The 27,688-nt window shown below is 41.0% G+C and overlaps 1 protein-coding gene across 2 annotated transcripts in view; it reads right to left on the bottom strand.

The window, feature by feature from the left end:
- The window catches only part of rad54l2 (RAD54 like 2), a 94,883-nt gene that overhangs the window by 42,434 nt on the left and 24,761 nt on the right, over window positions 1–27,688 (bottom strand). For both annotated transcript variants that reach the window (XM_078414368.1, XM_078414369.1), the window contains exons 2-5: window positions 22,191–22,363; window positions 7,444–7,615; window positions 2,850–2,983; window positions 948–992 (exon numbers count right to left, since the gene is read on the bottom strand). In XM_078414368.1, coding sequence (XP_078270494.1) covers window positions 948–992; window positions 2,850–2,983; window positions 7,444–7,615; window positions 22,191–22,308 — 469 coding nt within the window. In that variant the 5' untranslated portion in view covers window positions 22,309–22,363. The remainder of the gene's footprint in view (window positions 1–947; window positions 993–2,849; window positions 2,984–7,443; window positions 7,616–22,190; window positions 22,364–27,688) is intronic.

The following is a 27,688-nucleotide window of genomic DNA, read 5'->3' on the forward strand; positions in this document are numbered from 1 at the left end:
TGGTTTACAAAATAAAAGAGACACAAAGGGATGGGGTAACTCAGTGGGTCACCAGGTCAGGACTCTTCGGGATTTGCACCCATTTCTCTCCTTCACCTCTACCCGTCCCCTTTCCACCTATATTCCTTACTCTGGCTATCACCTCTTCTATTGTTGCTTCATACTGTTTTTTTAATCTCTGACCTTTGTCCACCCATCTGCCCATCAACCCCACCCTCTCACCTGTGTCCACCAATCACAGGCTTTCTTCTTCCCCCACTTTTCTTCCAGCTTCCTGCCCCCACCCTCACCACCATCTGACTTGAGAAGGATTCCCACCCAAAACATCACCAATCCATGTTGCCTGACCTGCTGAGTTAATCCAGCACTTTGTGCCTTTTTTTTAACCAGTTATTCGCCCTTACTACTAATGAACATCACAAATATACTTTAAGATTAAAATATATCCAAAATGTTTGTTAAAGAGTGATAAAAGGTGTCAACTTCACAGAAACCAAACATTACTGCTTTTTATAAACCAACCTGAATGCTTAAAGCCATTGAAAAAACGGGTTTATATGAAAAAGGTCTTCTGATGTGGAATTTTAATCAAACATTGGCACGTATGCTGAGCACATGGGCATACATAGAGAAAAGACCATCACCATCACAACACCTTGCCTTGTGAGAAAATGAACACAACATAAAGTCTTTAACAGCCAATTAATAATTATTCCAGTCAGTGACACACCATAACTATTTCCAGCCATGTACTTTGTGTGCATAACTACAGTGGCTGAATAGCTTTTTGAGGCCCATGGGATTTATTGCTTAGTTCTACAATTCCCTTCCTGCAGCTCTGACATTTTCAATTGCTGTTTAATTGATTTACATATAAAAAATGGAACAGAGCATCAAACCGTTTAACACACGAGTACATGTAGTTTTTAAGAAATGCATTTGCTTACCTTCATTCCAAACAGGTTCCTTTTTTAAAGTTTGGGTGTTCGATTCTGAGGATGATTAAAAAAGAACAGATTTTAGAAAAAAGTGCACACTTAATACAACTTGACCTCACTTCATTATATTCACCATTCAAATCCCCCCAGGCCTGCTGCTGCTCATGTCTGCAATATCAACCCAGAACTACCCTATGAATTCTGAATTCTATTTCTGGTCCCATTATATCCAAATCTGCCTCAGTGCCAGAGACCCAGATTCGATCCTGACCTCAGGTGCTGTCTGTGTGAAGTTTGCACGTTCTCCCTGTGACCACGTGGGTTTCCTCCAAGTGCTCTGTCCCCCCCCCCCCCCCCATCTCAAAGACATGCGGGTTTGTAGGTTGATATTTATATATCGGCCTTTATAATTTTTTCAGGTAATTAGTGAGTGGATGAGAAAGTACGATAACTTACAACTAGTGCGAAGAGGTGATCGATGGTCGGCATAGACCCAGTAAGCCCTGGGGCCTGTTTTCATATTGACCTCAATTAAATTGACCTCGTTGCAACTTTCTTGATCTCTCCCCTTTTAACATTTGGACACATCCTATAGTCAGTCTCTCAATGCCAAATTTTATTTTAATAACATTCTCATGAAATATTACTGTAATAAATTTTGCTATAGTAAGAGATTTCTAAATATGCGTTATTGCTGATCAGGCATCTGTTTTAGGTAAAATACTTGAAAATATTATGTCGGGATAACACAATAAGAAATAAAAGGCATGGGTTTATGGCGAGAGGGGAAAGACTTAATAGGAACCTGAAGGGCTACTTGTTCCACACAGTAATATGTATATGAAATGAGCTACCAGAGGAGGTGGTTGAGGTAGGTACAATAACATTTAAAAGACATTTGTACACATACATGGATAGGAAAGGTTTAGATGGATATGAATGAAAAAAACGAGCAAAGGGGACTAGCTTAGTTTAGACAGGCATTTGATCAGTATAGACTAGTTGGACCGAAGGGCCTGGTTTCATGCTGCGTAACTACATGAAATTTAGAATCTTTCTACATTCAACCAGTGGATGGTAGGGAAGAAATAAATCACTCCCCATCTCATACGTTATCTTTCCAACTACAGGAGATGCAACACCTGCCAGCTCCTCCCATCCCATAATCAAAGATCCAGATTTTCAGGTGAACCAGTACTCTTCCAGTCTAGTTAACCGCATTTAGTGTTCACAATATGGTCTCGTCTACATTTGAGAAACAGTGTAGATTGATGGTTTGCTTTGCAGAGCATTGGTGTTCAGACCACGGGATTGACCCTGAGCTTCTCCAGTCTACTCTGATCTCTCTGCCACCCCTTATACTGCTATAATGAGGTATAATGGAAGCGGAGGGAACAACACCTCATACCTGCACATTACGGCCTTCACGATTCAATACAAACTTTCCAATTTTTGGTAATTTGCTCTTTCTTTCTGCCTGCCATTCATCTGCGATTATGGCTCAGATTTTCACTTTCTACTTGCAATAGCCCCCACCCCTGCAATCAATAGTACTTAATGCAAACAAAGAACCATAATCCACCTCTCACAGCCACATTTATGAGTGTGCTCTCATTCTATCAACAATATTCCCTCCCTAACCTCCTCTGGAACTGAAATGGTGCCATTTCTTTCCCAGAACCGAGGAATGGTTTCAGACTGGGAATGTAACTTTGTTAATTCAGATGCCACTTGACCTGCTCAGCGCTTCCTGCCAAGTGGCATCTGCATCTACAATCTTCTTTGATTTTCAACCAGCTTCCTAGTGTAAAACAAAATCTTGCTATGTCCAATCTTCCTCAGCAACATACTTACAAGTAAACAGACCTGTTTACTAGTAAGGCAGTTTGGCAGTTAGCATCCTAATCTTACCTTGTAATAGTTCAAATGGCAAGATGGGTAACACAAATTCCTTCCTTTGTTGTTCAAGTCTTTTTAGCCGCTCAAACTCTTCCTGCTGTGCTGCTTTGGTTCCAGCTTCAAGTTGGTCCTCCCGTAATAGCTTTCTGGGAAACCAAGAAAACCAATTAAACAGGAGTTCAGTCAAAAGCAGCCCACATTTAAAAAGATTAAAACCCAGTGTACAGTCAACACCACAGAACATTGTACAAATGCATTGGTGCTAAAAGATAGACCAGAACCCCACTTTATCACATTGACTTCCTTATGTTGTTATTCCAACTGAAAGGATAAAAATAATGAGTTTTGAAATAACTCAGTTAAATCATTATTGGGCACACAGTTACAAAGACAACACCAGACATATTTCCATGTTAGTACAAACAATTACTCGTTGAGTCCCAATAAAAACTCATTAATCTTTTGTTTTACATCTGGATATACCTTTTACTTAAAAGTTACTTGTTCTTCCATCATACAGACTTTAATTATTCAAGAATGTGGCTTATCACCTTATTAAGCACAACAGAGGAAACAAGTCATGGTTTTCTGTTAACACCAAAATCCTAAGAATAAAATTAAAGAAATGTTTTTCTACATTATTCACGTGCCCAAACTTGACAAGTGTATTCTAACCAGCAGATTCCTTTTCACTTCTTCCTCCTCTAATTCTGTTCCCTTTATTTTATTGCTATGATTTCAAAATCATCACTTGTTTGTTTCCGCTAACTTTCATCTATCATCCCCAAAATAAAAAACACGAAATTCTTCAATAGCTCTATTAATCTAGTTATCGGACACTTGTTGGTTTGCAAATTTTCGTGTTCTATTAACTTAAACATGGAATTCTAACACTTTGACGTGGATACAATAAAAAAATACCTGAATATCTCTTACAGTCCCCTCAAGACAGAAAGAATACATAGAAAATAGGTGCAGGAGGAGGCCATTTGGCCCTTCGAGCCAGCACCGTCATTCATTGTGATCATGGCTGATCATCCACAATCAGTAACCTGTGCCTGCCTTCTTCCCATATCCCTTGATTCCATTAGCCCATAGAGCACTATCTAACTCTCTTTTAAATTCATCCAGTGAATTGGCCTTCACTGCCTTCTGTGGCAGAGAATTCCACAAATTCACAACTCTCTGGGTGAAAAAGTTTCTTGTCACCTCAGTTTTAAATGGCCTCCCCTTTATTTTTAGACTGTGGCCCCTGGATCTGGACTCCCCCAACATTGGGAACATTTTTCCTGCATCTAGCTTGTCCAGTCCTTTTATAATTTTATATGTCTCTATAAGATCCCCTCTCATCCTTCTAAACTCTAGTGAATACAAGCCCAGCCTTTCCAATCTTTCCTCATATGACAGTACGGCCAATCCCCCAGATTAACCTCATGAACCTATGCTGAACTGCCGCAATAGCAAGGATGTCCATTCTCAAATTAGGAGACCAAAACTGCACACAATAATCCAGATGTGGTCTACCCAGAGCCCTGCACAACTGCAGAAGGACCTCTTTGCTCCTATACTCAAATCCTCTTGTTATGAAGGCCAACATGCCATTAGCTTTTTTCACTGCCTGCTGTACCTGCACGCTTACTTTCAGTGACTGGTGTACAAGGACACCCAGATCTCGTTGCACTTCCCCTTTACCTAATCTAACACCATTGAGATAATAATCCGCCTCCTTGTTTTTGCCGACAAAGTGGATAACCTCACATTTATCTACATTGTACTGCATCTGCCCACTCACTCAACCTGTCCAAGTCAACCTGCAACCTCCTAACATCCTCTTCGCAGTTCACACTGCCACCCAGCTTCGACTTACTTCTAATTCCATCATCCAAATCATTAATATATATTGTAAATAGTTGCGGCCCCAGCACCGAGCCTTGCGGCACTCCACCCGCCACTGCCTGCCATTCTGAAAAGGACCCGTTTATTCCTACTCTTTGCTTCCTGTCTGTCAACCAATTCTCTATCCATGTCAATGCCCTACCCCCAATACCATGTGCTCTAATTTTGCTCACCAATCTCCCGTGTGGGACCTTATCAAAGGCTTTCTGAAAGTCTAGATGCACTACATACACTGGCTGTCCTTCATCCATTTTACTTGTCACATCCTCAAAAAATTCCAGTAGATTAGTCAAGCAGGATTTCCCCTTCATAAATCCATGCTGACTTGGATCAACATTTACTGCTATCCAAATGCATCGTTATTACCTATTTAATAATTGACTCCAGCATCTTCCCCACCACCGATGTCAGGCTAACTGGTTCTTTCTCGCTCCTTTTTTGAAAAGGAGGATAACATTAGCTACCCTCCAGTCCACCGGAACTGATCCTGAATCTATTGAACACTGGAAAATGTTCACCAATGCGTCCACGATTTCTAGAGCCTCCTTGAGTACCCTGGGATGCAGACCATCAGGCCCTGGGAATTTATCAGCCTTCAGTTTACCCAATACAATTTCTCGCCTAATGCAAATTTACTTCAGTTCCTCTGTCTCCCTAGATCGTCTGTCCTTTAGTACATCTGGGAGATTGTTTGTGTCTTTCGTAGTGAAGACAGATCCGAAGTACCTGTTCAACTCTTCTGCCATTTCACCCGTATCTGCCATTTCCTTGTTACCCATAATAATTTCACCCGTATCTGCCTTCAAGGGACCCACATTTGTCTTTACTAATCTTTTTCTCTTAACATACCTAAAAAAGCTTCTTTATATTCTTGGCCAGCTTCCCCTCGTATATCTTTTCAGCCCGTATTGCCCTTTTTGTTACCTTCCGTTGTCCTTTGAAAGTTTCCCAATCCTCTGGAATTCTACATTTAGTGCATTACATAAAGGGCCTCCAATATTACAATCTGAACACTGAATTTATTTTCATAATCAAGCTTCTTGAACTGGGCCTTTCCACAAGTCAAACACTCCTCCTCTGATACCAACATTGCAAGTAAAGTTCACGTTATAGGAGTAAAATTAAGCCATTCGGCCCATCGAGTCTACTCGCCATTCAATCATGGCTGATCTCTGCCTCCTAATCCCATTTTCCTGCCTTCTAACCAGAACCCTTGACACTCGTTCTAATCAAAAATTTGTCTATCTCTGCCTTAAAAATATCCACTGACTTGGCCTCCACAGCCCTCTGTGGCAATGTGTTCCACAGAATAACTACCGTCTGACTAAAGTAGTTCCTCCTCACCTTCTTTCTAAAAGAGCGCCCTTTAATTCCTAGACTCTCCCACCAGTGGAAACATCCTTTCCACATCCACTCTATCTATGTCTTTCATTATTCTGTAAGTTTCAATGTCCCCCTCAACGTTCTATACTCCAGTGAGTAGAGGCCCAGTGCTGTCAAATGCTTATCATATGCTAACCCACTCATCCCTGGAATCATTCTTGTAAACCTCCTCTGGAGCCTCTCCAGAGCCAGCACTTCCTTCCTCAGATATGAGGCCCAAATTTGCTCACAGTAATCCAATGCAGCCTGACCAGCGCCGGCCGTATAGAGCCTCAGCATTACATCTCTGTTTGTGTATTCCAGTCCTCTTGTTATAAATGCGAGCATTTAATTTGCCTTCCTTCTGACCAATTCAATAGACAATAGATGCAGGAATAGGCCATTCAGCCCTTCGAGCCAGCACCACCATTCAATGTGATCATGGCTGATCATTCTCAATCAGTACCCCCTTCCTGCCTTCTCCCCATACCCCCTGACTCCGCTATCCTGAAGAGCTCTATCTAGCTCTCTCTTGAATGCATTCAGAGAATTGGCCTCCACTGCCTTCTGAGGCAGAGAATTCCACAGATTTACAACTCTCTGACTGAAAAGGTTTTTCCTCATCTCCGTTCTAAATGGCCTACCCCTTATTCTTAAACTGTGGCCCCTGGTTCTGGACTCCCCTAACATTGGGAACATGTTGTCCTGCCTCTAACGTGTCCAACCCCTTAATAATCTTATATGTTTCAATAAGATCCCCTCTCATCCTAAATTCCAGTGTATACAAGCCTAGTCGCTCCAGTCTTTCAACATACGACAGTCCCGCCATTTCGGGAATTAACCTAGTAAACCTACGCTGCACACCCTCAATAGCAAGAATATCCTTCCTCAAATTTGGAGACTAAAACTGTACACAGTACTCCAGGTGTGCTCTCACTGGGGCTCTGTACAACTGTAGAAGGACCTCTTTGCTCCTATACTGAACTCCTCTTGTTATGAAGGCCTATATTCCATTGGCTTTCTTCACTGACAGCTGTACCTGCATGCTTCCTTTCAGTGACTGATGCACTAGGACACCCAGAGCTCGATGTACGTCCCCTTTTCCTAACTTGGGACTTGCAAATTAACCTTTTGGGTGTCCTGCACCAGCACTCCCGTCCCTTTGCACCTCCAATTTCTGTATTCTCTTTCTGGGGATTCTCTCTCTTGCTAAAGGACAAGCTTGTGCAGCTGGCTTCATGGAACGTGTACTGAACAGAACTTCACATCAGGATGTGTGTGCAGAATGGAAAGTGACTGCCTGTGTTTAACCAGAACTTAGTGATCAAGGAAGCAGAACTAGCTGTACCGGATGTTTCTTCTCATGAGGACAGGCTTTGTTGACCTTTTCCTCTTGCCATTTACTGAGCGAGCCTGTTTCTTTTCATTCTGTGATGAGGTAGATGAAGTGGAACAGTTCCATCCCTTGGCATCGGGATGTGGGGAATGCTCAGAACTGACAGGAGTGAGCTCAGAATCATCTGAAAGAAAAAAAATGGAAACAAGAGCTGAAATCTATTAGCTTTGTGATCCTCTCAACATTCTACATGCTCAAATAAACAAACTTTATTTGAGCTCATGGGCGTTCTGCAAATCAAAACGAGCTCGAACAAGCACACCTGAGTATATTAGATGCCTATTGCACACTTCTGTTTATTGTGTTTAGCAGGAAAGTAGCTCTAAGAAATAAACACAGGAAATGCCATAAACTGCAGGTCGGGCAGCATCTGTAGAAATAGAAACAATGAATGCTTCAGGTCTAGGGCCTTATGTCAGAAACACTGATCGCAAAACTGCTCAGAAATTAACACTGAACGACATTGGAATGCTTAGGAGCCATAACAAAAATTCTTGGGAATTTAATTTTTGGTATAAAGAATTTAGGGAAAAAAAGTTCTTTAAATGTTAGATTTCAATTTCCAACGCTAGCCCTATCATCACAAATTAGAAAACAAAAATCACCTAGATGAGCAATGTTTAATACGATGACAATGGAAGTGATGTTATGAAATACCGTTTTGAAACACCGTTTTGAAACTATGTAACTCAATAGATTTTATCAATTATCTCACAGGTATTATTTTGGAAAGTGTTTGAAGTTACATTTTTGACTTGAAAATAAGATGTTAAAAAACAATCAGACTGCTCTAGCAAATAAAATAAAGACAATCACATTTCAAATTACAATAAACAACTACAATTATACGGATATGGTTTGCGAGGCTCAGGAGGAAATTGCAGTTATGCCAATCTGTGGAGAAATGACCGTACCATTGTTTTCCATACAGACATGTTATATGATTAAAGTGAATGTACTTGCGGATAAATCTAGTTCAGCGAATTTACTCAGTCACTTTCACCACCGTTTACATCCCCAATCACAGCACATGCATTACACCAAAAGTGATCAAAAAACAGGAGAGAATGAATACCACAAGCAACAACATATGATACAAGGAAAATAAGACCTTGATCATAACAAAATCTTTCAACCAGTTGTTGAATGAAAGCCAATTTAAGTACTCTCTATCTTTTATAATGTAGCTCTGGATGAGCAAAGCATTCCCACTGCAGTTATATAAAGGACTTGTGATATTTCATCTAGAATGATGTACAAGTCCCGTCTCTTCACCCAAGGATGCCCAGTACTCCTTCCTGTCAAAAATCATGTGACCATTTTTGGACGCTAGTTTACAAACTAACCTACTATTAAAGTGTAAAGAAAAAACAGTCCAATGTTTATAAAGGAGAACTGGAATTAAAGAGTCACTCTGCCCTCTTCAGAGTACTGCCAAGAGCATCATCAGCTTCTGGAAGAACTTTTGTTCTGTAGTAACTGGCAAATGGTCTTGAAGCAGTTTTCTAATTGAGATATTACATGTTGGATGCAAGCCCAGCAGAGCAATACGGTTATGCTGCACTCTGTGTGAACTTGGTTGCTCAGGGCATAATAATGGATTCAACGCTGTCCCTACCGTACACGACGAGGGAAGGCCATCGATCAGCCAGAACTGCTTCTGTCGAAATCATCCAATGATGTGGAAAATGCAGGTTCAAACGTGCCAAGTTCAGAAAATAATAGGCACAAAGGCACATGGATAACTCTGGACAACAATCTTTAGGAAATATGACATGGAAGATTTTTATTTATTAGCTCTTCTAAGGAGTTGGTGCAGAACGATGGGGGAGAGCAGTGTCTGCCTGTATAATTCTATGATTTAGCAGAGCTGTTATTCAGTGAGTACGCTGACCCTTTGAAAAAAATCATCAATTTAGAATTGCATTCCCGCTCTTCCATGTTGGACCTTCAAAGCATTTATCCAATTCCCTTTCAGAAGTTATTGGGGCAGATTTTCAAACATAATCCACTCCGATCAGAGTAATTCCCAAGCAAGGGCTTCCATTCAACAGTCACGGTGGACTCTTTGTGGGGTCAATGGTGCAGAACAAAGTATAGACCATCCCCCGATTACAACCGTCAAATTGGACACCCCTACATACCAAACAGTTCCCATAATATTCTTAGTTTCAAAATGCTGATGTATGTATATGTATTCATCCCTATAAAAACAGAACTAGTTTTCCCTCAACCTCGACCTTTAGTGAATGTTTTTTCTTACCAGTCCTATGTGCCTTTGAAGCCATTCATTATAATTCTGTGGAGGCATGATTACCACATCAAGTGATTTGTTTAAAAATGTAACCCGCTCTCCACGTGGAAACAACCTGTACTGGAATTTATTTCTAGAGAGATAGATTTAAAAAAACGGGTTGGCACGGACTCAGTGGCCCGAAGGGCCTGTTTCCACGCTGTCTTTCTAAACTAAATTAAATATTTGTTTTCTCCATTTCTTAAACAACATAAATGAGATGGTGCTCTTTTAAAAGAGGATATCTTCAGCAGTCAGACATGGCCTTATTCTCCTTTTTGGAGGCTATGCTGAGGGTGACGATACTCTTAAGCTTCTCTAATCTACCTCTCAGAGAACCTGTGATCTCTAAATGAATACTCAAAGGCCATTCTTCGAGTGGTGAGGCAATCTAACCAAAATGACTTGTTGACAGCACTGCTCTTTCAAGATTATATCACTATGTTTCTCTATGTCTGCATTGAACAAAATTGTGTAAAAAATATCTTGGACAACGCAAATTTATCCATCACCCATAATTCAAGGTTTCAAGGTGAGTTTATTGTCACATGTATCAATTAAGGTACAGTGAAATTCAAATTACCCTGGATAACTAGTAATTAACATTCAGGATATGACTGACCACATTTAGGTAGCATTTTCCTCCAACACCACTTCATGGTTACAATCCATAGACGCTTTCACTATATTCATGGCTTACGCCTGCAGAGTACATTGAGACATGTTATTTCAGTTTTGAGTGGCACTGTCAAACTACCGTTGTGGAAGTCTGTAGGGTACAATATCAATGTAGGCTTAAGAGGGGTCTGAAGAAGGGTCTCAACCCGAAACGTCACCCATTCCTTCTCTCCCGAGATGCTGCCTGACCTGCTGAGTTACTCCAGCATTTTGTGAATAAATCAATGTAGGCTTAGAGGATATCATTGTTTTCTGGAATGTTGTAATTCACACAACAATGAAAGATATTTGGAGGAAAGTATGGCTAGGTTATGTGCACTACTCTCGTGGATTTACAAAAGCTGAAAATTTTCAAATAAAACTGACAAGGTGGCAAATAGGGTGTAACAAAATAGACCATGCCTCCGCCACCTCCCCTGGCAGTGCATTCCCGGCACCCACCACTCTCATCGATCTGTCATCAGCTTATGACACCCTGTGAAAACATGGTCTGTTGCTGAAAACTTCCAGAATCTTGAAGTGCCAAACCACCATGCGTGCCCTCTCATCCATCCTTAGCAACCATAGATTTAGGGTCTTGCTTGGGGACCAGACCAGCTCTGTCAGGATCCCCCAGGGCTCTGTCCTAGCTCCCATACTCTTCAACGTCTATGTGAGTGACATGCCAACTACCTCGTCCAGGAAGTTTGCATATGCAGATGACCTGACCCTTGCCTACCAGGGAGCTGTCCTTGAGGATATCAGCAGAGTGAAGATTTGAAGGGGATGGAGGAGTGCTTCAGCTTCTGGCAACTTCGTTCCAACCCATCTAAGACAACTGTCACTGCCTTTAATCTCAGCAATCGGCTCGCCAATGCAAAGCTCCGAGTGTCCTTTTGTGGCAAGCCGGTGAAGAATGAGGAATTCCCCAAGTACCTCAAAGTCACCCTGGACCGCACCCTCACCTATCGTGAACACCTGAAGAGGGTGGCTGATAAACTGAAAGCAAGGGTCAACATCATCAAGAAACTTGCAGGCAACAGCTGGGGATCCAATGCATACACCCTCCGTACTGTAAGCTTACTCTACTCAACAGCCGAATTTTGCTCAACAGCTTGGGCTAATGGCTGCCACACCAAACAAGTTGTCACTGTCCTTAACTCTGCAATGCGGGTCATCACAGGGACGATGAAGTCAACACTTTTGCAGTGGCTCCCTGTCCTCTCTCACATCGCCCCTCCCAGCATACGCAGAAGGGACAGGATGTTGAAAGATTGGTGCACCTTCGAGGCTAACCCTGACCTTCCCATCCATGCTGACTTGAACAATCTGCCCAACATGCGGCTGAAGTCCCGCAAACCCTTCTAGTCTTCAGCCAAATCTCTGGAAGACTTTGACCCCCAAGATTGAGTGGCGCAGAGCCTGGAAAGATGCCAACATCAACAACGGAGAGGTCATCACAGACCTAACAGTGAAACCACCGGGATTTGACCTCCATCAAAGCAATGGCTAACCCTGAACAGGATCCACACCCTCCATGCAAGAACAGCCCATCACCTGCACAAGGGGGGATGACAGACAGTCCTGCTTGCAACTGCGGATATCCAGACCAGACCATCCCACACATCGTGAATGACTGCTCATTGAGGCTTTTCCCTGGTGGCATCAAGGCCATCCACCCAGCAACTGATGCTGCCCTGGCCTGGATGTCTATCCTTGACCTACAACTTTAGGCTGTGCACGCCATACGCAAGAAGAAGACAACCACTGTGCAAAATAAAAATGCCCCACACATCTCCGTTAAACTTTGCTCCTCTCACCTTAAAGCTATGCCCTCTAGTCATTGACATTTCCATCCTGGGAAAAAGGTTTGTGTTTCTCTACCCTATCAAAGCAGCCACAGCCAGACATAAAAATAGCTTTTTTCCCACGAGTGGTAGTTCTACTCAATAACCAAAGTCTGTAGTTTCTTTTTTGCTCTGGTTTATTTTCACCCACATGTTTGGACTGTAATGTTGTATCCTTATTGTTTTGATGTGTTTATGCTTTAGTCATTCCCACTGTAACCATTAGTTAGTCCTTCTATTTCTGTATATTATATTTGAGCCATTCTGGAGATATGGAAAATCACACAAGGTTTAAAAAAAATACTATGCAAAAGACATGTTACAGAGTACAGCACTTTGCAAAGTGCAGAGTTTGTGAAGATGCAACAAAGGCCTATCATAGAAATATTCTGGCCACACATTGTGTTCTGATAGTGTTTCTTCCACAAAAGGCTGCATTCTCTCTTGCTGAAAAACAAGTAGATTGCATTATGTAAAGCAAAAACAATATTTTACCAAGTTAGGATATGAGTTCCATGACATTTGAGCAGAATTCAAGCTCACGTCTCAGTGTAGTCCTGTAAAAGTGCTGGACTGTAGATGTCGCTTGTTGCGTAAAGTGGTAAACTAGTCGGCCCCATAAAAAATATTTTAATAATCCTGATACTCCTTTGAAGGGCTATGAAGACGATACCTTCCCCAACATTTTACTTGCAAAAAAAAAAATGACAAACAGATTTCTATGTGTTTCAGTGTGTGGAAGCTTGCTGTGCCCAAGAAGGCAATATGTTTCCCCGAGGTGAATGGTGACTATATTTACAAAAGTCCTGTAACAGCTATTAATTGTTTGGGACATTCAGAAGTTATGAACAGCATTTTACAAATAAAAATAATTTTACTTAAACAGCATCCTATAACATAATAAAAGATCCAGTCAGTGAACAGTTAATGTATCTAAGATAGACACAAAAAGCTAGAGTAACTCAGCGGGATAGGCAGAACCTCTGGAGAGAAGGAATGGGTGACGTTTCAGGTCGAGACCCTTCTTCAGACTAAAACGTCACCCATTCCTTCTCTCCAGAGATGCTGCATGTCCCGCTGAGTTGCTCCAGCTTTTTGTGTCTATCTTCAGTTTAAACGAGCATCTGCAACTTGAAAATACTCAACAGGAAAAAAGATCGAGAGCATAAACTGAAACAACAAAAAGCATTTGACATTTTAGAGGTATTACACCAAATCACTATTTTACTACACTGTCAAACTCAAAAGTTGGAAAATATATTTCAGAATAGTCGACATACTAAGCAAATACTCTGAAAATGTGATTACTTTTTGTTTAGTGGAGCACCAAGTAATTACATAACCACTACTCTGCAGGATTTAAATAAATAATGCACAAGAACAAAGCAGAAGTTCATCACATTCTAAAAGCTGCTCGTCAAGCTCTTCTTAAATATTGTTGTTGCATGTTATGGTCTTTAGCTCTGCAAGACCACCAAGTATATGTAGCTTACCTATTAAATGCTGAGCATCATTTAACATGCTCTCTGAAGAGTGAGCCGTCAAGTCCATGAGTCTTGCAGGTGCCAGCTGCTTTAATTTTTCCCAGTGCAAATAATTGAGCTGATCATTAGCCAGAACCAGGGGCTAAATTACCATTGAAGTGCTAACTGAAATCTGGTAACATACATCAATGCAGAGCAACCTCAGCCACTCAAACCCAACAGCTGCAATTAATTCAAGCAAACGGCAAAAGTAAGATCTGAACAAAAAGCCTTACATAACAATTCACACTCGGGCAGGGCTCTACCAAAGGGAATTCATACATGCGACATGCACATGAATAATCACACTACAGAATTTTTTTAATTTTATCTTACAACTTCCACTTTATGCCCAGACAGGAACAAGCTTCTGACTGGACGTAAATGATTCAATAAGAATCATCGTAAGAAATAAAGATTTGTCCCAGTATCCTTTTAAATATTTATCCCTCAAACAACCCTGTTATCCTACTAATATCAATCACACTGGTGTTCATGGAGGCTCGCTGTGCTCAATTTGTCCCACAGATTTCCTGCATTACAACTTAAATTCATTTCAAAAGTATTTCTATTGCAAAGCACTTGGATCATTCTTCGGCAACAAAAATGTGAAACATAAATGCACGCAAGACATCAAAGGCAGAAAGATGCACTGCAAAGTAAAAAAAAATTAAGGACTAATTCAAGAGGTTTAAAGGCTCTCTAATGCTCACTGGCAAATATATTCAACCTGGTCCAAATCTCTCATTTACTGTTAACCACAAGCTGGGAACATAAACTGATCATCTTAATTGACCACCTTCCTTTAGAGAACCACATTATAATCCCCAACATTTAAGCTTTTGGCGTTTTGAACACATCATTTGTAACTGTGTATTTCCACAATGTTATATAAAGCTAATGTCACATACTGTCACAGATCATTAAAGAACCGGATGCCACAGACTGCCAAATAAGCCAACAAACCAACTGTTATACGGAGGCCTGGAAAGAAGTTTCCCCTTCCATCCCCAAATCCCAAGAAAGAACATAATGGAAACCAAACTACAGATTCTAACCTTGTTATTTTAATGTCTGAATTTAAAACTGTTTAAATATCAAGAGTCAAGAGTGTTTTATTGTCATACTAGACCAAGTGGACCCGTTGGGCCCAAACCTCTCCTGCATTGGTGCAGCACTCTCTCCTCCCCCTCCCTCTTCCCCCTCCCCTCCACTCCATCCCCTTCAACCCCACCGGTGACGGACGCACCACACATCTCTGTCCTGCATACAGCTGGCAAGCTCCTCTTTTGTCTCTACATACGCGTCTTCCATCAACGTCTTCAGCATCGTCTTGTTTGGTCATTCCGGGTTCCGTCTTCCATGGGTGGGTTCCCACAGCACAATCTTGTTTGCGGTGGCAATGACCTCATCCTTCTCGACCTGATCTTCTCGGTCAGATGTGGAATCTCCCCATAGAGCTGGGCGTGGGTGGTATGGTCCTTCCAACTGACATTTTGAACTTTACTGAGCATTCGGGTGTAGATACCATCAAGAGACTTGGACAGTACTCGAGTAAGAGTCCATGCCTCACACCCATACAATGATATTGTCTACAGTTGCAAACATTAGTTGTATAATAATAATAATAATAATAATAATCTATTGTAGTTCAGAGCTTATTTGAGGTTGTAGTGTTTAATAGCCTGTTGGCTGCAGGGAAGAAGCTGTTCCTGAACCTAAACGTTACATTTTTCATGCTCCTGTACTTTCTTCCTGATGGCAGTGGTGAAATGAGTGTGTGGCCAGGATGGTGTGGGTCACTGATGATGCTAGCTGCCTTTTTGAGGCAGCGACTCCGATAAATCCCTTTGATGGTGGGGAGGTCAGAGCCGGTGATGGACTGGGCAGTGTTCACAACCTTTTGCAGTCTTTTCTGCTCCTGGACGTTTAAGTTGCAGAGCGAGACCATGATGCAACCAGAAAATATGCTCTCTACTGTACACCTGTAGAAGTTCAAGAGAATCCTCTCCGACATACCAAATCTCCTTAAGCTTCTCAGGAAGTAGAGGTGTTGGTATTCTTTATTTATAATTGCATCAGTGTGCTGGGTCCAGGATATATCTTCGGAAATATGCACACCCAGGAATTTGAAGTTTTTGACTCTCTCCACCATCGTCCCGTTGATATAAACAGGATTGTGGGTCCTCTTCCTTCCTCTTCCAAAGTCCACAATCAGTTCATTGGTTTTACTGATATTGAGAGCCAGGTTGTTGTGCTGGCACCATTTGGTCAATCGGTCGATCTCACTTCTATACTCTGACTCATCACAATCTGTAATTCATCCAACAACGGTAGTGTCATCGGCGAACTTGAAGATGGAGTTTGCACTGTGTCTGGACACACAGTCATGAGTATAAAGTGAGTAGAGCAGGGGGCTGAGCACGCACCCTTGAGGTGCTCCCGCACTGATTGTTAATTAGGAAGACGTATTTCTGCCAATTCGAACAGATTGTGGTCTGTGGATGAGGAAGTCGAGGATCCAATTGCAGAGGGATGTGCAGAGACCCAGTTCTGTGAGCTTGGTAACCAGATTGTTTTTGTTTTTTAATTATCAAAAAATGTATTCAATTATTTAAAAACAATATTTACAATACAATAAAACAAAACAGAACCCACCACCAGAATACAATACAAACAAATATACCAAATGAAACTATTATTCAACTATATTACAATCCCTATCGAGGATGCATCCAATCCCCAGCGGTCCCGGAAATCCCCCAGGATGCCCGTAGACAGCGCATAGTCCCTCTCCAACACCACCCGGGCATGGACTTAACCCTGGAAAAGGGGTGGGCAGCTGGCTTGGGCAGAGCCCTCCTCCGCCTGGCGCTGTGAGTCGCGGATGGCCAGCTTGGCCAGGCCCAGGAGCAACCCAAACAGGACATTGGTAACCAGCTTGGAGGGGATGATGGTATTGAATGCCGAGCGGTAGTCTATAAACAACAGCCTGACACAAGTGTTTTTATTGTCCAAGTGGTCCAGTGCGGAGTGGAGAGCCAGTGAGATCGCATCCTCCGTTGACCTGTGATAGGCAAATTGTAGTGGGTCAAGGTTCTAGTTGAGGTAGGAATTGATATCCACCATAACCAACCTCTCAAAGCACTTCATCACCACTGACGTTAGTGCCATTAGTCGATTTTCGTTGAGGCACCTCACCGTACTCTTCTTGGGCACCGATATCATTGATGCCCTCTTAAAGCAGATGGGAACCTCAGACCTCAGTAGTGAGAGGTTGAAAATGTCCGCAAAACCCCCAGCCAGTTGGTCTGCACAGATTTTGAGAACTCGGCGGGGTACACCATCAGGTCCAGGCGCTTTCCAACATATGCTAATCAAAATTTTATTTCCTATATTCTAACTTTTGGGAAATTAGTTATCTATCAGTCTGATCTAAGCCTACCAGACCTTAAATTAAATGAGTCTACTCAGGTGCCATTCAGTATTTGAGGAGTACCCTGACTCAGTCTGATTCACAACATAACTCCCAGCGCCCTACACATATTTACCCTCCTGAGTGGAGACTTTCAAAATGGGAATTACAGCAGAGGCAGTACTGGCGGCACGGTAGCGCAGCGGTAGAGTTGCTGCTTTACAGCGAATGCAGCGCCGGAGACTCAGGTTCGATCCTGACTACGGGTGCTGCACTGTAAGGAGTTTGTACGTTCTCCCCGTGACCTGCGTGGGTTTTCTCCGAGATCTTCGGTTTCCTCCCGCACTCCAAAGACGTACAGGTATGTAGGTTAATTGGCTGGGTAAATGTAAAAATTGTCCCTAGTGGGTGTAGGATAGTGTTAATGTGCGGGGATCATTGGGCGGCACGGACTTGGAGGGCCGAAAAGGCCTGTTTCCGGCTGTATATATATGATATGATATGATACCTGAAGTGCAGTATCTGTTGACCTATTAAACACTCCGATTGCTTGAACAACACATAGTTGTGGCTGTAAAATTTGCAATAGTTGGAGATGATTGGAAAGCTAATTTTTCTCCTGGAGACAGTTTTTTTTACATCAGAGCACTTATTTTTGTTTTTAAAATCAGCATAAAAATTTAAACATTTTAAAGAACGATGGCAATGACAGAAAATTTTAAGACCAATCAGCTGCCCGAGTTTCAAATGTTTCATAAGCTAAGATAAATAGGCAGAACTTCAGCTAAGCCCTCTGCCCAAGGAACAAATATCTTTTCTACAGGATTTCCCATCCATAATGATAGTTCATTTCGTACAATTTGCTATTTTTTCTTGCATAACTGTTATGCAATTATCTAAACTCCACTCAAAGTCAGCGCACGGTATGAAAAATGCCAGAGGCTGAGGCGATGTGTTCCTTATACTGTGCTGGATTAACCTTTCCTGTGACTTGTAGCAGCATATTTTAGTTAAGTAGTTTACATATTCGAGCAGTCCTCAAAATACCAAACAAATTATATGTCTGTGAGAGTTAAACTTCACACATTGACAAACTTGGCAACACAATTGAGGGCAATGATCGTCCAATTAATGCAAGCCTAATTTGAAAATAGCAACGTTTATTTTACTTTTGAATAAAAACTAAATTCACACATGGGATTTGACTTTTAAAGAACAATTGGGTCATCTTTATTGATGACTCCTTTTACTTTATTCACTCATAAAATCTCCAGTTCTCCATATTAATTTTCATTTCTACTTTGGTCAGCACTTATGGAAGGGGTTTGAAATAAAAATTATAAACTGAGGTGAGAATAATTTGAAGATGATGCATTTAACATAGGTTAAAATCATTCATAGTGAACCCAAAATTTAGGAAGGTTTCATCCAGTTGTTCTGTGCCAAACTAACATCACCAGGCATTACAAGACACTTCACTTCTTTCTCAAAAAGTCTCACACCACCATCACCCTCCCTTTCATCCTTTTCCAAATCGTCTCCCTCATCTCTCCTTGTGCGTTGATGAATACTGAATATCTCTCCCCTCATAGAAATAGAATCTCTTCCTCTTTACACCCGGTATTCACTTCCGCATTGCCTTTCTCTGACTATTTGCACCGATTTTTCAATCTGTTTTTCGAGGGGCAGTTTCGGAATCAGAATCCATTGCAAGGCTACAGACGCCTCCAGTTATCTGGATTAATTACTTCCTGAACGCCATTCCACTCTCCTGGTTTCTCAATGTCTTACATCCACACTGACAATACGAACTTTCACATGAATGCTTCCGATATGCTCTCCTCTTTTCTCCACCAGAGTCCACAGAACTCTAAATGTTTGCCTGTTCACATGCTTTACTCTCTTCCAGCAAGAATAAAGGACCTCCCCTATACTCTCTCACCTTCCAACCAACACCAGACCTCCCAACATTTCATTTTACAAATTCGTAATTTTGTTGTCCAAAATTCAGAATTTCACATCAAAATTCATATGCAACTTTTCAGCAAAAAAAAAGTATGCACGCCAAATGCGCATACGCGTTGCGCTACATTCATGTGTGAAAACGACTATTATTTCCAACAGTTTGTAGTTCTTGGACTACATGTACAATGTCAGGCCTATCATGAGTATATTCTGCTCTTTATAGAAAGCTTATTGAACAGAGATGCTTTTTGCCACACAAAGAAAAAATTGTTTTGTTTTGTTTTTTCTATTTTGCTTTTTCCTTACACATCCCAATTCTCTTAGTATTGAATAAAAGAACAATGGTCATAAAAGGTATGACTAAGTTATGAAGAAAGAGTTGATATATGCGACTCAACTAAGCATACGGAAGGATTTCATAGCACGAGTCTGTGACCGTGCTAACAAGGATCGCAATACAACGCATCAATACTGACCATCCGAAAAAAGTTGGTAATTTCGATCACTCCTATACCATTTGGCACAGTGTTTCTCAACCTTTTTACCCTTGCGGAGCCCTTGAAATAATTTTCATGTCTCAGGGAACCCCTACATAAAAGTTCATCACGTACAGCTCCTGTCCACTGACCACTAAACGCTTTTTCACACTGGCACCATCGCTAAGTATATTCTCTATGATTATTATACCTTTAAATTATATAACAGGTTGAAGACTTTATTATAATACCCAAGAATTTTCCAAGAATATGCCGTACGTGTATAATAAAATTACGAATATGAATTAAACACATAAATGACTCAAAAATGCATTCACATATAATTAGCAAGGATGTGCATTTCTGTTCTACATTGGTTCTTGTCCTGGGAAAAACAAACCCACATATGACCACTAATTGCAGTAATTTAGAGTATAATGTCATCTTGCTTATTGAAGTACTTGTTGAAGTAAATTTGCACATTAATTGATAACCAGCCCAAAAAGGTGGTAATTGGCTTTTCTGCTGTGTTTTATATTTTAACCCCGTTTTAATTAATGAATATAGTTATATAATCCTGCACTTAAATTTAATATTTACTCATTACAGTTCCACCACTGATTTTCTGGTACCCTTGGTTCCAGAGCTTTGCTGGTTTATCCAGCCGGCCAAGGAAGTTGGCTATGGGGATAGATGTGCTGGCTCCAGCTGGGCTGGAGTTCCAGAGCCCCAGCCGCAGGTTGCAAATTCAATCCACTGATCGGCCATGGAAGTCTCGATGAGGTCCAGATTAGCTACCTTGCCCAGCCTAGGCGCCACATTTTCGGGGAGACATCCTGGGCAGGGGGATTTCTCGCGGAACTCCAACGACCTCGAGCGGCTGAATTGACAAATTGCAATAACCGACTGTTTTGCAGAAAAATGAGGTGAAATCGGAATGGCGGAAATTAAATAAGAAAGCGGAAAACTTTCCGCCAAATTCGGAAAGGTTGGGAGGGGTGCAACACGCCATTATTTCAAACACTTCTCACATTATGCCTCCACTAGACATTTCTTATTCTACCCTCCATTCAGAATTTTAATATGACCATTCCTCTTGTCCATCCTTGTTTACTCCCTGGCTCCACTGGTTTTTCTTTTCCTCTGCATCAGCATGAGATGCGATGCCTGCTCATTCACCTTCGTCCCATCTCACTCCACCACTTTCCAAGTAAAGTGGCAATTTATTTGTGCTTCTTTCAATGTAGTAGGTTATTCCCCACTCACACTTCAGAGCCAGCTCCAACTCTCCCTCCAGAACATCCTTCTTGTCATGCTCACCTTGGGAAGGATATTATTGATTGAGCTTGATTTAATTTGCTGGATTTCAGTGGTTATTCCTATTGTTCAGGCTTGATGACTGCTCTACTCGCCGTACAACAGTGCAAATGCTTCCATGCCTATCCAGTGTTATCACCAATATTGCAAACCAGTTTTGTTATAAATGGTGCTTGTTGCCTGGATATATTATGCACATTATTAGGTGAGCACATTTGAAAAATGTCATACTGGTGCCATACTGTGATAAATCTTTTTTTTCCAGTGTATTTAGAATTTAAGATTAGTTTAAGGAGACGAGGGAATCAGCCTGAGCGGTATAGGACATGCAAATCAATCTAGGGTACATGAGAAGCTGGTCAGGTTGTCACAGCAGAAAAAAGGCAAATTAAGTCCAAGCAGGAAGTGGATTGCGTTCAATTTTTTTTTAACCATATTCATTAAACATTTATAATTAGCTTGTTTATACAACTCCTCTGGCTGTGATTAATATCGTTCTTAATTGCTTTCTGATTGATAATCACCTTTGAAACTTTATATCCTGCAAGTAAACTATTAGTATTCCAACTGGTACTGTAGCAAATAAACCACTTGAAGATCCAAAGACAAGTTGTGAAAGGTAAATACTGACTTCTTCAGAGGCTATCTCATTTTTCCTTTGAATAGCCGTGGTAATTTAATATAGTCTATGCCAAAAAATGTTCCTAAATGCTCAATGTTTGGGTATCAACCCCAATGTAATGTAAATTGAATAACTTCATTGTGTTTAAAGTATAAATCAACCATGCAAATCTCTGTATCGCACACCATAATTCTTCCTTGGCTATAACACGAAGATCACCAGAGGGATCAATGTAGTAAAGAGTAATGGCGGTTTCCATCATGTTAGGAACTTCCAAAAAAAAAAAGTGGTTTAATCATAATGAAAACAAAATGTGTATATTCTGTTTTTAGCAGCAAAACCAATTAGTAATTTATATACCAGTTTCCTCTTGACTAAATAACAACCAGTACATTGTCTCCATTATGAAACTACACCTAAAATAGTGTTCAAACCCACAATGTCATCAGTTATCTCCTCCAACAGCCAATCTGATGTTTCAAATTAAATGAAGCAATACAAATATACCTTATAAAATGTTAACATTTCATGACAGTCATTACTGTTTTATGCCTATCCAGAAACAAAGGGCTAGAGCTGCTCACCGTTTTCTTCCAGGTCATCTTCGTCATCGCCATCATTATCTTCCATCTCCTCCTCTTCCTCTTCCACATCCTCAGACTCCACATCTGGATCACTCCCTGAGATAGACTCGTCCTCCATGGCCCAGAACAGCAGACACTGTGCATTACAAATTCATTATCCCCCCTCTGCGGACCTGTGACAACAGAAGCACAAAGCAAGAAATTAATTGCATTATTGAGGTTATATTTAGCAATTACACCAAATGTCAACATCATGTGATGATTAGAAGATGTTTCAGAATAAAAACTGAATGTATTCAAAACCCATGCTACAATTTTTGCTGTAACTGCTTACTGTGCTAGAGGAAAAAAATCACTTACTTTCTGCTGGTTAATATTAATTTAAAGGTAATTACAAAGGTATTGGGGCTGAGGTGAATAGAAAATTGGTTACTGAATGATGGATATTTAAGGTAAAGGGGAAATTTATGAACGGAAAGAAGGAAATAGTAGAAACTGAATATTTCACATTTGTAGAAGACACTAAAATGGTAGAAAAATCAGGGGCAAAGGAGAGCAGACACATTTAACGCTTAGTAGAGGGGTATTGGACAAACTGGAAGGTTACTGGAGGGGTACTGGACAAACTGAGCAGACCTGACAGCCTGCATTTTACGGTCTTAAGTAGCTGCAGAGTTAGTAAAAATATTTTTTGGAATCTTCCAAAAGTCTATAGAATTGGAAAAGACATAGCAGATTGGAAAGCTGCAAATGCTGGAGCCCAATATTAAATGACAGAAGAATTGGAGAATCATAAAACAATCAAGCTGTTTTTATCATAGCACAGTACAGAAACTGGTCCTTTGGTCTAGCTACAGATTGACCAGCAAATACCTGGTTTTATAATCCCAATCTGATCAATTGTACTCCCCCCACATTCCTGTCAACTCCCCACCAAACTTAATCTCTCAGCTACACATTAGGGACAATTTATAGTGGCAAATTAACCTACAAACCTACACATTTTTGGAGTGTGGGAGGAAACCAGAGCACCTGAGAGAAACTGCGTGGTCACAGGGAGAGTGCACAAACTCCACAATGACAGCACCAGAAACCAGATTTAACCCAATTTTTTTGAGCTGTGAGATAACAACTCTACTTGCTGCACACCACTGTGCCACCTATTTCATGAAAGGGAAATATTTTATATTTATTAGCTAGGGACGTTAAAACGAATATCTTTAGATTACCAGAACGCATTCCATAAGGTAGGCAAAAAATTAATGCAAAATGTTCTAATACTGCTGGTAATTTATTAGCATGGATAAAGGGTTAGTTAATGAACAGAAAGCAAAGCTGAAATAAACAGACATTCGATTATCGACAAGGGACACATCTAGAGCATCGTAGCATAACGTCCACTTGCCTAATTGAGTGGAGTTTTAATAACAATCAAGCTTGACAAAATTAATGACAAAGCAACCAGACAGATTGACACCATCAGCATACTGTGGCTGAAGTACATATGATACATAAAATACACTAGTTATTCACCAAGGCAATGTCAACAGTACCTCACAAATCCATGATATCTAAAGATAATTTACATCCCAAGACCATCATTTCCAACTTCCCCTTCCAAGTCACACACCACCTAGATGAATAAATATTGTATTTATTTTATCTTCAGTGGGTCCAAATCTTGGAACACCTTGTCCAACAGGACAACCTCCATAAGATGGATACAGCAATTCAAGAGCACAGCTCAACACTTCCTTATCGAGACAATTAGGTATGGCAATGAAGTGATATTCACATTCCATAAATTAAACATAATGTTTCAAGTTAAATGGTAGTAATAGGGGTGATGGGGAGAGAAGTTGCCAGAGTTCACATTTTTATGCTTCCTCCTGCAGTGTCACTTTCCTATACATTGGTTACAGTAGTCTGCACCATAAAAATAAGACATCAACAACATGAGATGGCATTGGTACTTATCAATACAACAAGCTTCCTCAGAAGTAACCTGAACTGCTCGAGTTCAGAAACACTTAATGGTATAAATAACCACACTCTCTACCAAAATTATTTAGATAGTAGCATTGAGATATCTACATGGGTTGCATATAGATTAGATTTGATATCAGCAACAATATCACATAAATGGTATCTTAAGTCTTTAAATCAAAGCACAAGAACAGTTACAGGTAAATGTGCATCTCTCGCTCATTCTATCATTCAAAAAGTTCATGGTTGATCTAACTCAATACCATTTTCCTGTCATAAACCTGTATCCCTCGATTCTTTAACATCTAAAAAATCTAAATTTTTGTCCTGTGTGAACTCAGTGACTGAACTTTCAGTCCTACTGGGTGAAGAATTCCAAAGATTTAACACTCTCTAGGTGAAGAAATTTCTTCTCAATGTCTATCCTGAATGGTCGACCTCTGATCAGAGGCATCCTAGCTTTGGAAAATATTATTGCAGCAATAATGTTTTCCGAAGCTAGGATGCCTCTGATCAGAGGTCGACCATGTGGTTTCTATGAGACCACATAACATTAATCTCATGTGGTTTCTATAAGACCACATAACATTCTTCCAAACTCTAGAGTATTGGGCCAGATTGATTAATTTTGCCTCCTTTCCTCAAAAGGACAATCCTAACTCACCATCAAAAATCCAGGAACCAATCAGGTGAATCTTTGTTGTAGCTCATCCATTGTATGTTTCTCCTTAAGTGGGTAGACTCCAAACCTGTACACCATACTTCAGGTCCATGTCATTAGGACCCATTATATTTAAATCCTCTTCCAATACAAAGTAAATGTATAACCCATGAATTGCTTCCTCTATCTGCAAAAGTAACTTTTGGGAACGTTGTATACAAGAATACCTCACAATCTTTCACTGTTTCAAACTCAGCTTTTCTATTTTTACAAGATTATAACTTCACATATTTCCATATTATATTCCATCTGCCATATCCAGAAACATTCATTTCACCTATCTATATTCTAATGAAGCCGCTACATTCATCCCACAACACATGCTTCACCAGTTTTGCACCATCATCAAAAATGGATATACTCCTCTTGGTCTCCTTGTCCATTCATAATACAGATTGTGAACAGACGGGAGAAAACAAAACTGGAAAGTGAACAATAATCAATTCAGGAATGATCTACAGATTTAGTGACCCCAAGAATGAGTGGCGCAGAGCCTGGAAAGACCACAACACCAACAACGGAGGGGTCATCACAGACCCCACAGTGAAATCACCGGGATTTGACCTCCATCGCAAGCAATGGCTAACCCTGAACACTTTTCACCCTCCATGCAAGAACAGCCCACCACCTACACAAGTGGGGGATGACAGACAGCCCTGCTTGCGACTGCCAATATCCAGACCAGACCATCCAACACATCGTGAATGACTGCACACTGAGGCTTTTCCCTAGGGGCATCAAGGCCATCCACCCAGCAACTGATGCTGCCCTGACCTGGATGTCTACCCTTGACGTACAACTTTAGGCTGTGCACGCCATACGCAAGAAGAAGTGATCTATACCATTCAAAGTCTCGACTAAACATATCTGTTGATTACAAGTGCTTCTTGTAATCAACAGATCAAGAGAGTAAGACATTCATGTTATCACTGCTGCGCTATGAACTGACATAGTCGGAAACTTGGAAGAAGGCAACTTATTCAAACCACCAAATCAAGACAACAACAAAAAGGATTTAATCAAGAGCAAACAGCTTTTGTACAGAACTATCAAATCAGCTCACACTTACTGTAAGTTTTCTAAAGAAATTCTTAAATAAGTGTATAATTATGAAGTACAGCCAGAGATCTTACAAAACAGTACATGGAATTTGTTCTCAATACTTCTGGCCATAAGAACACATGCTACTGCAATCAGAACTTATTCTCATGACTCTGGCAACAAAGATTTCAGAGATAAAGCTCCCGACTTCACAAACAAAAGTAGACCATTGAGTTTCCCTATTAACACGATGTTGCAACATTTTTTTGCTACAGAAGTCACAACTTACCACTTTGTTGCTCTTCATTTGGGTTTGTCGACCTACTAGCGATTGTGTAAGGATAAAAATAAGAAATTGCACAATGATACAGGCAAAGGACACAGAGAAAGGATTAACTCACATGACAAGAGAGATATAGAAGTTAACAAGCCTTTTCTACTTGGTTAATATTGAATTAAAGAACAATCAAAAGTTGTTGCACCTATTTACTATCTGCAGAAAGAATAGTTTAACTCCAAGACAATCAAAACAGAACTAGTGTTATATAATCACGGATACTACGATAAGTTCGCAGTTGGCTGGTATTATTAGGTAGCACAATCAAATAATGAAATTTGCTTTTGCTAAATCATTTTCCAGCCACTAATGCTTAACTCGCATCAGACCCACCACAGTATTATTTTGGGTCTAAAGTAATTCCAAACGCGCTACACGGTATTTCAGATGTGGCCACATAATTGATCTGCCTATTGAGGTGCCAGTTCCGCATTCTGGCAATGGAGGCGGACTAGGACGGAAAGGTCAGTTTGAGATTGGGGTTACAAACCCACTGAATCCCTCGATAATCTGGACTACACTACTTCCCACTGTCTTGGAAAGACATTATCCCCTATTCACCAACTCCACCACATCAGCTCCCAAGATGAGACTTCCTATTCTAGAACATCCGAGATGTCCTTTTTTTTCAGTAAACGTGGTTTTCCCTCGACTGTCATAGATGGATTCTATCCACGTTTCCCCAAGTTTCCTGTGTCCTGCAGTTATGCTCTTGTTCCCCCTCTCCCCCCGGACAAAACAAGAATAGAGATCCCCTGGTCCTCACCATTCACCCCACGACCCTCTGCATCCAACTCATCATTCTTCAACTTTTCCACCACCTACAACGTGACCCAATACTAGTTACATGTGCTCATCCCCACCCCTTCCGCGAAAACTGGTCCCTCCACAACTCCTTGGTTCACTCATCCCTCCCCACCCAAACCACATCTTCCTCAGGTACGTTCCCCTGCAACCACAGGACATGTAACACCTACATTTCCTCCCTCACATTCACCTCAGCAGTCCTTCTAAATGAGACAGAGGTTCATGTGCACTTCCTCTGCTGCATCTATGATTCCCGATGTTGCCTCCTTTATATCGGCGAGTTCAAGTGTACATTCAGCAACCATTTCACCGAGCACTTGCGTTTAGTTTGCCAAGGCCTACTGGATCTCCCAGCTGCTAACCATTTTAACTTCCCTTCCCATACTCAGGCATGTGAGTGAGGTCAGAAAAAGGAAAAGATCCGAATGCTTGCGCGAGGCGTACAACGGAGTTCCAGAGCCCCGGCCGCAGGTTGCAAATTCAACCCACCGATCGGCCGTGGAAGTCCCGATGAGGTTGAGATTGGCTGTCTTGCCCAGCCTAAGTGCCACATTTTCCGGAAGACTTCCACGGCACGGGGATTCCTCGTGGAACCCCTAATGACCT

This window comes from Rhinoraja longicauda, chromosome 17 (assembly GCF_053455715.1).
Source record: "Rhinoraja longicauda isolate Sanriku21f chromosome 17, sRhiLon1.1, whole genome shotgun sequence".
In the NCBI taxonomy this organism is placed as follows: domain Eukaryota; kingdom Metazoa; phylum Chordata; class Chondrichthyes; order Rajiformes; family Arhynchobatidae; genus Rhinoraja; species Rhinoraja longicauda.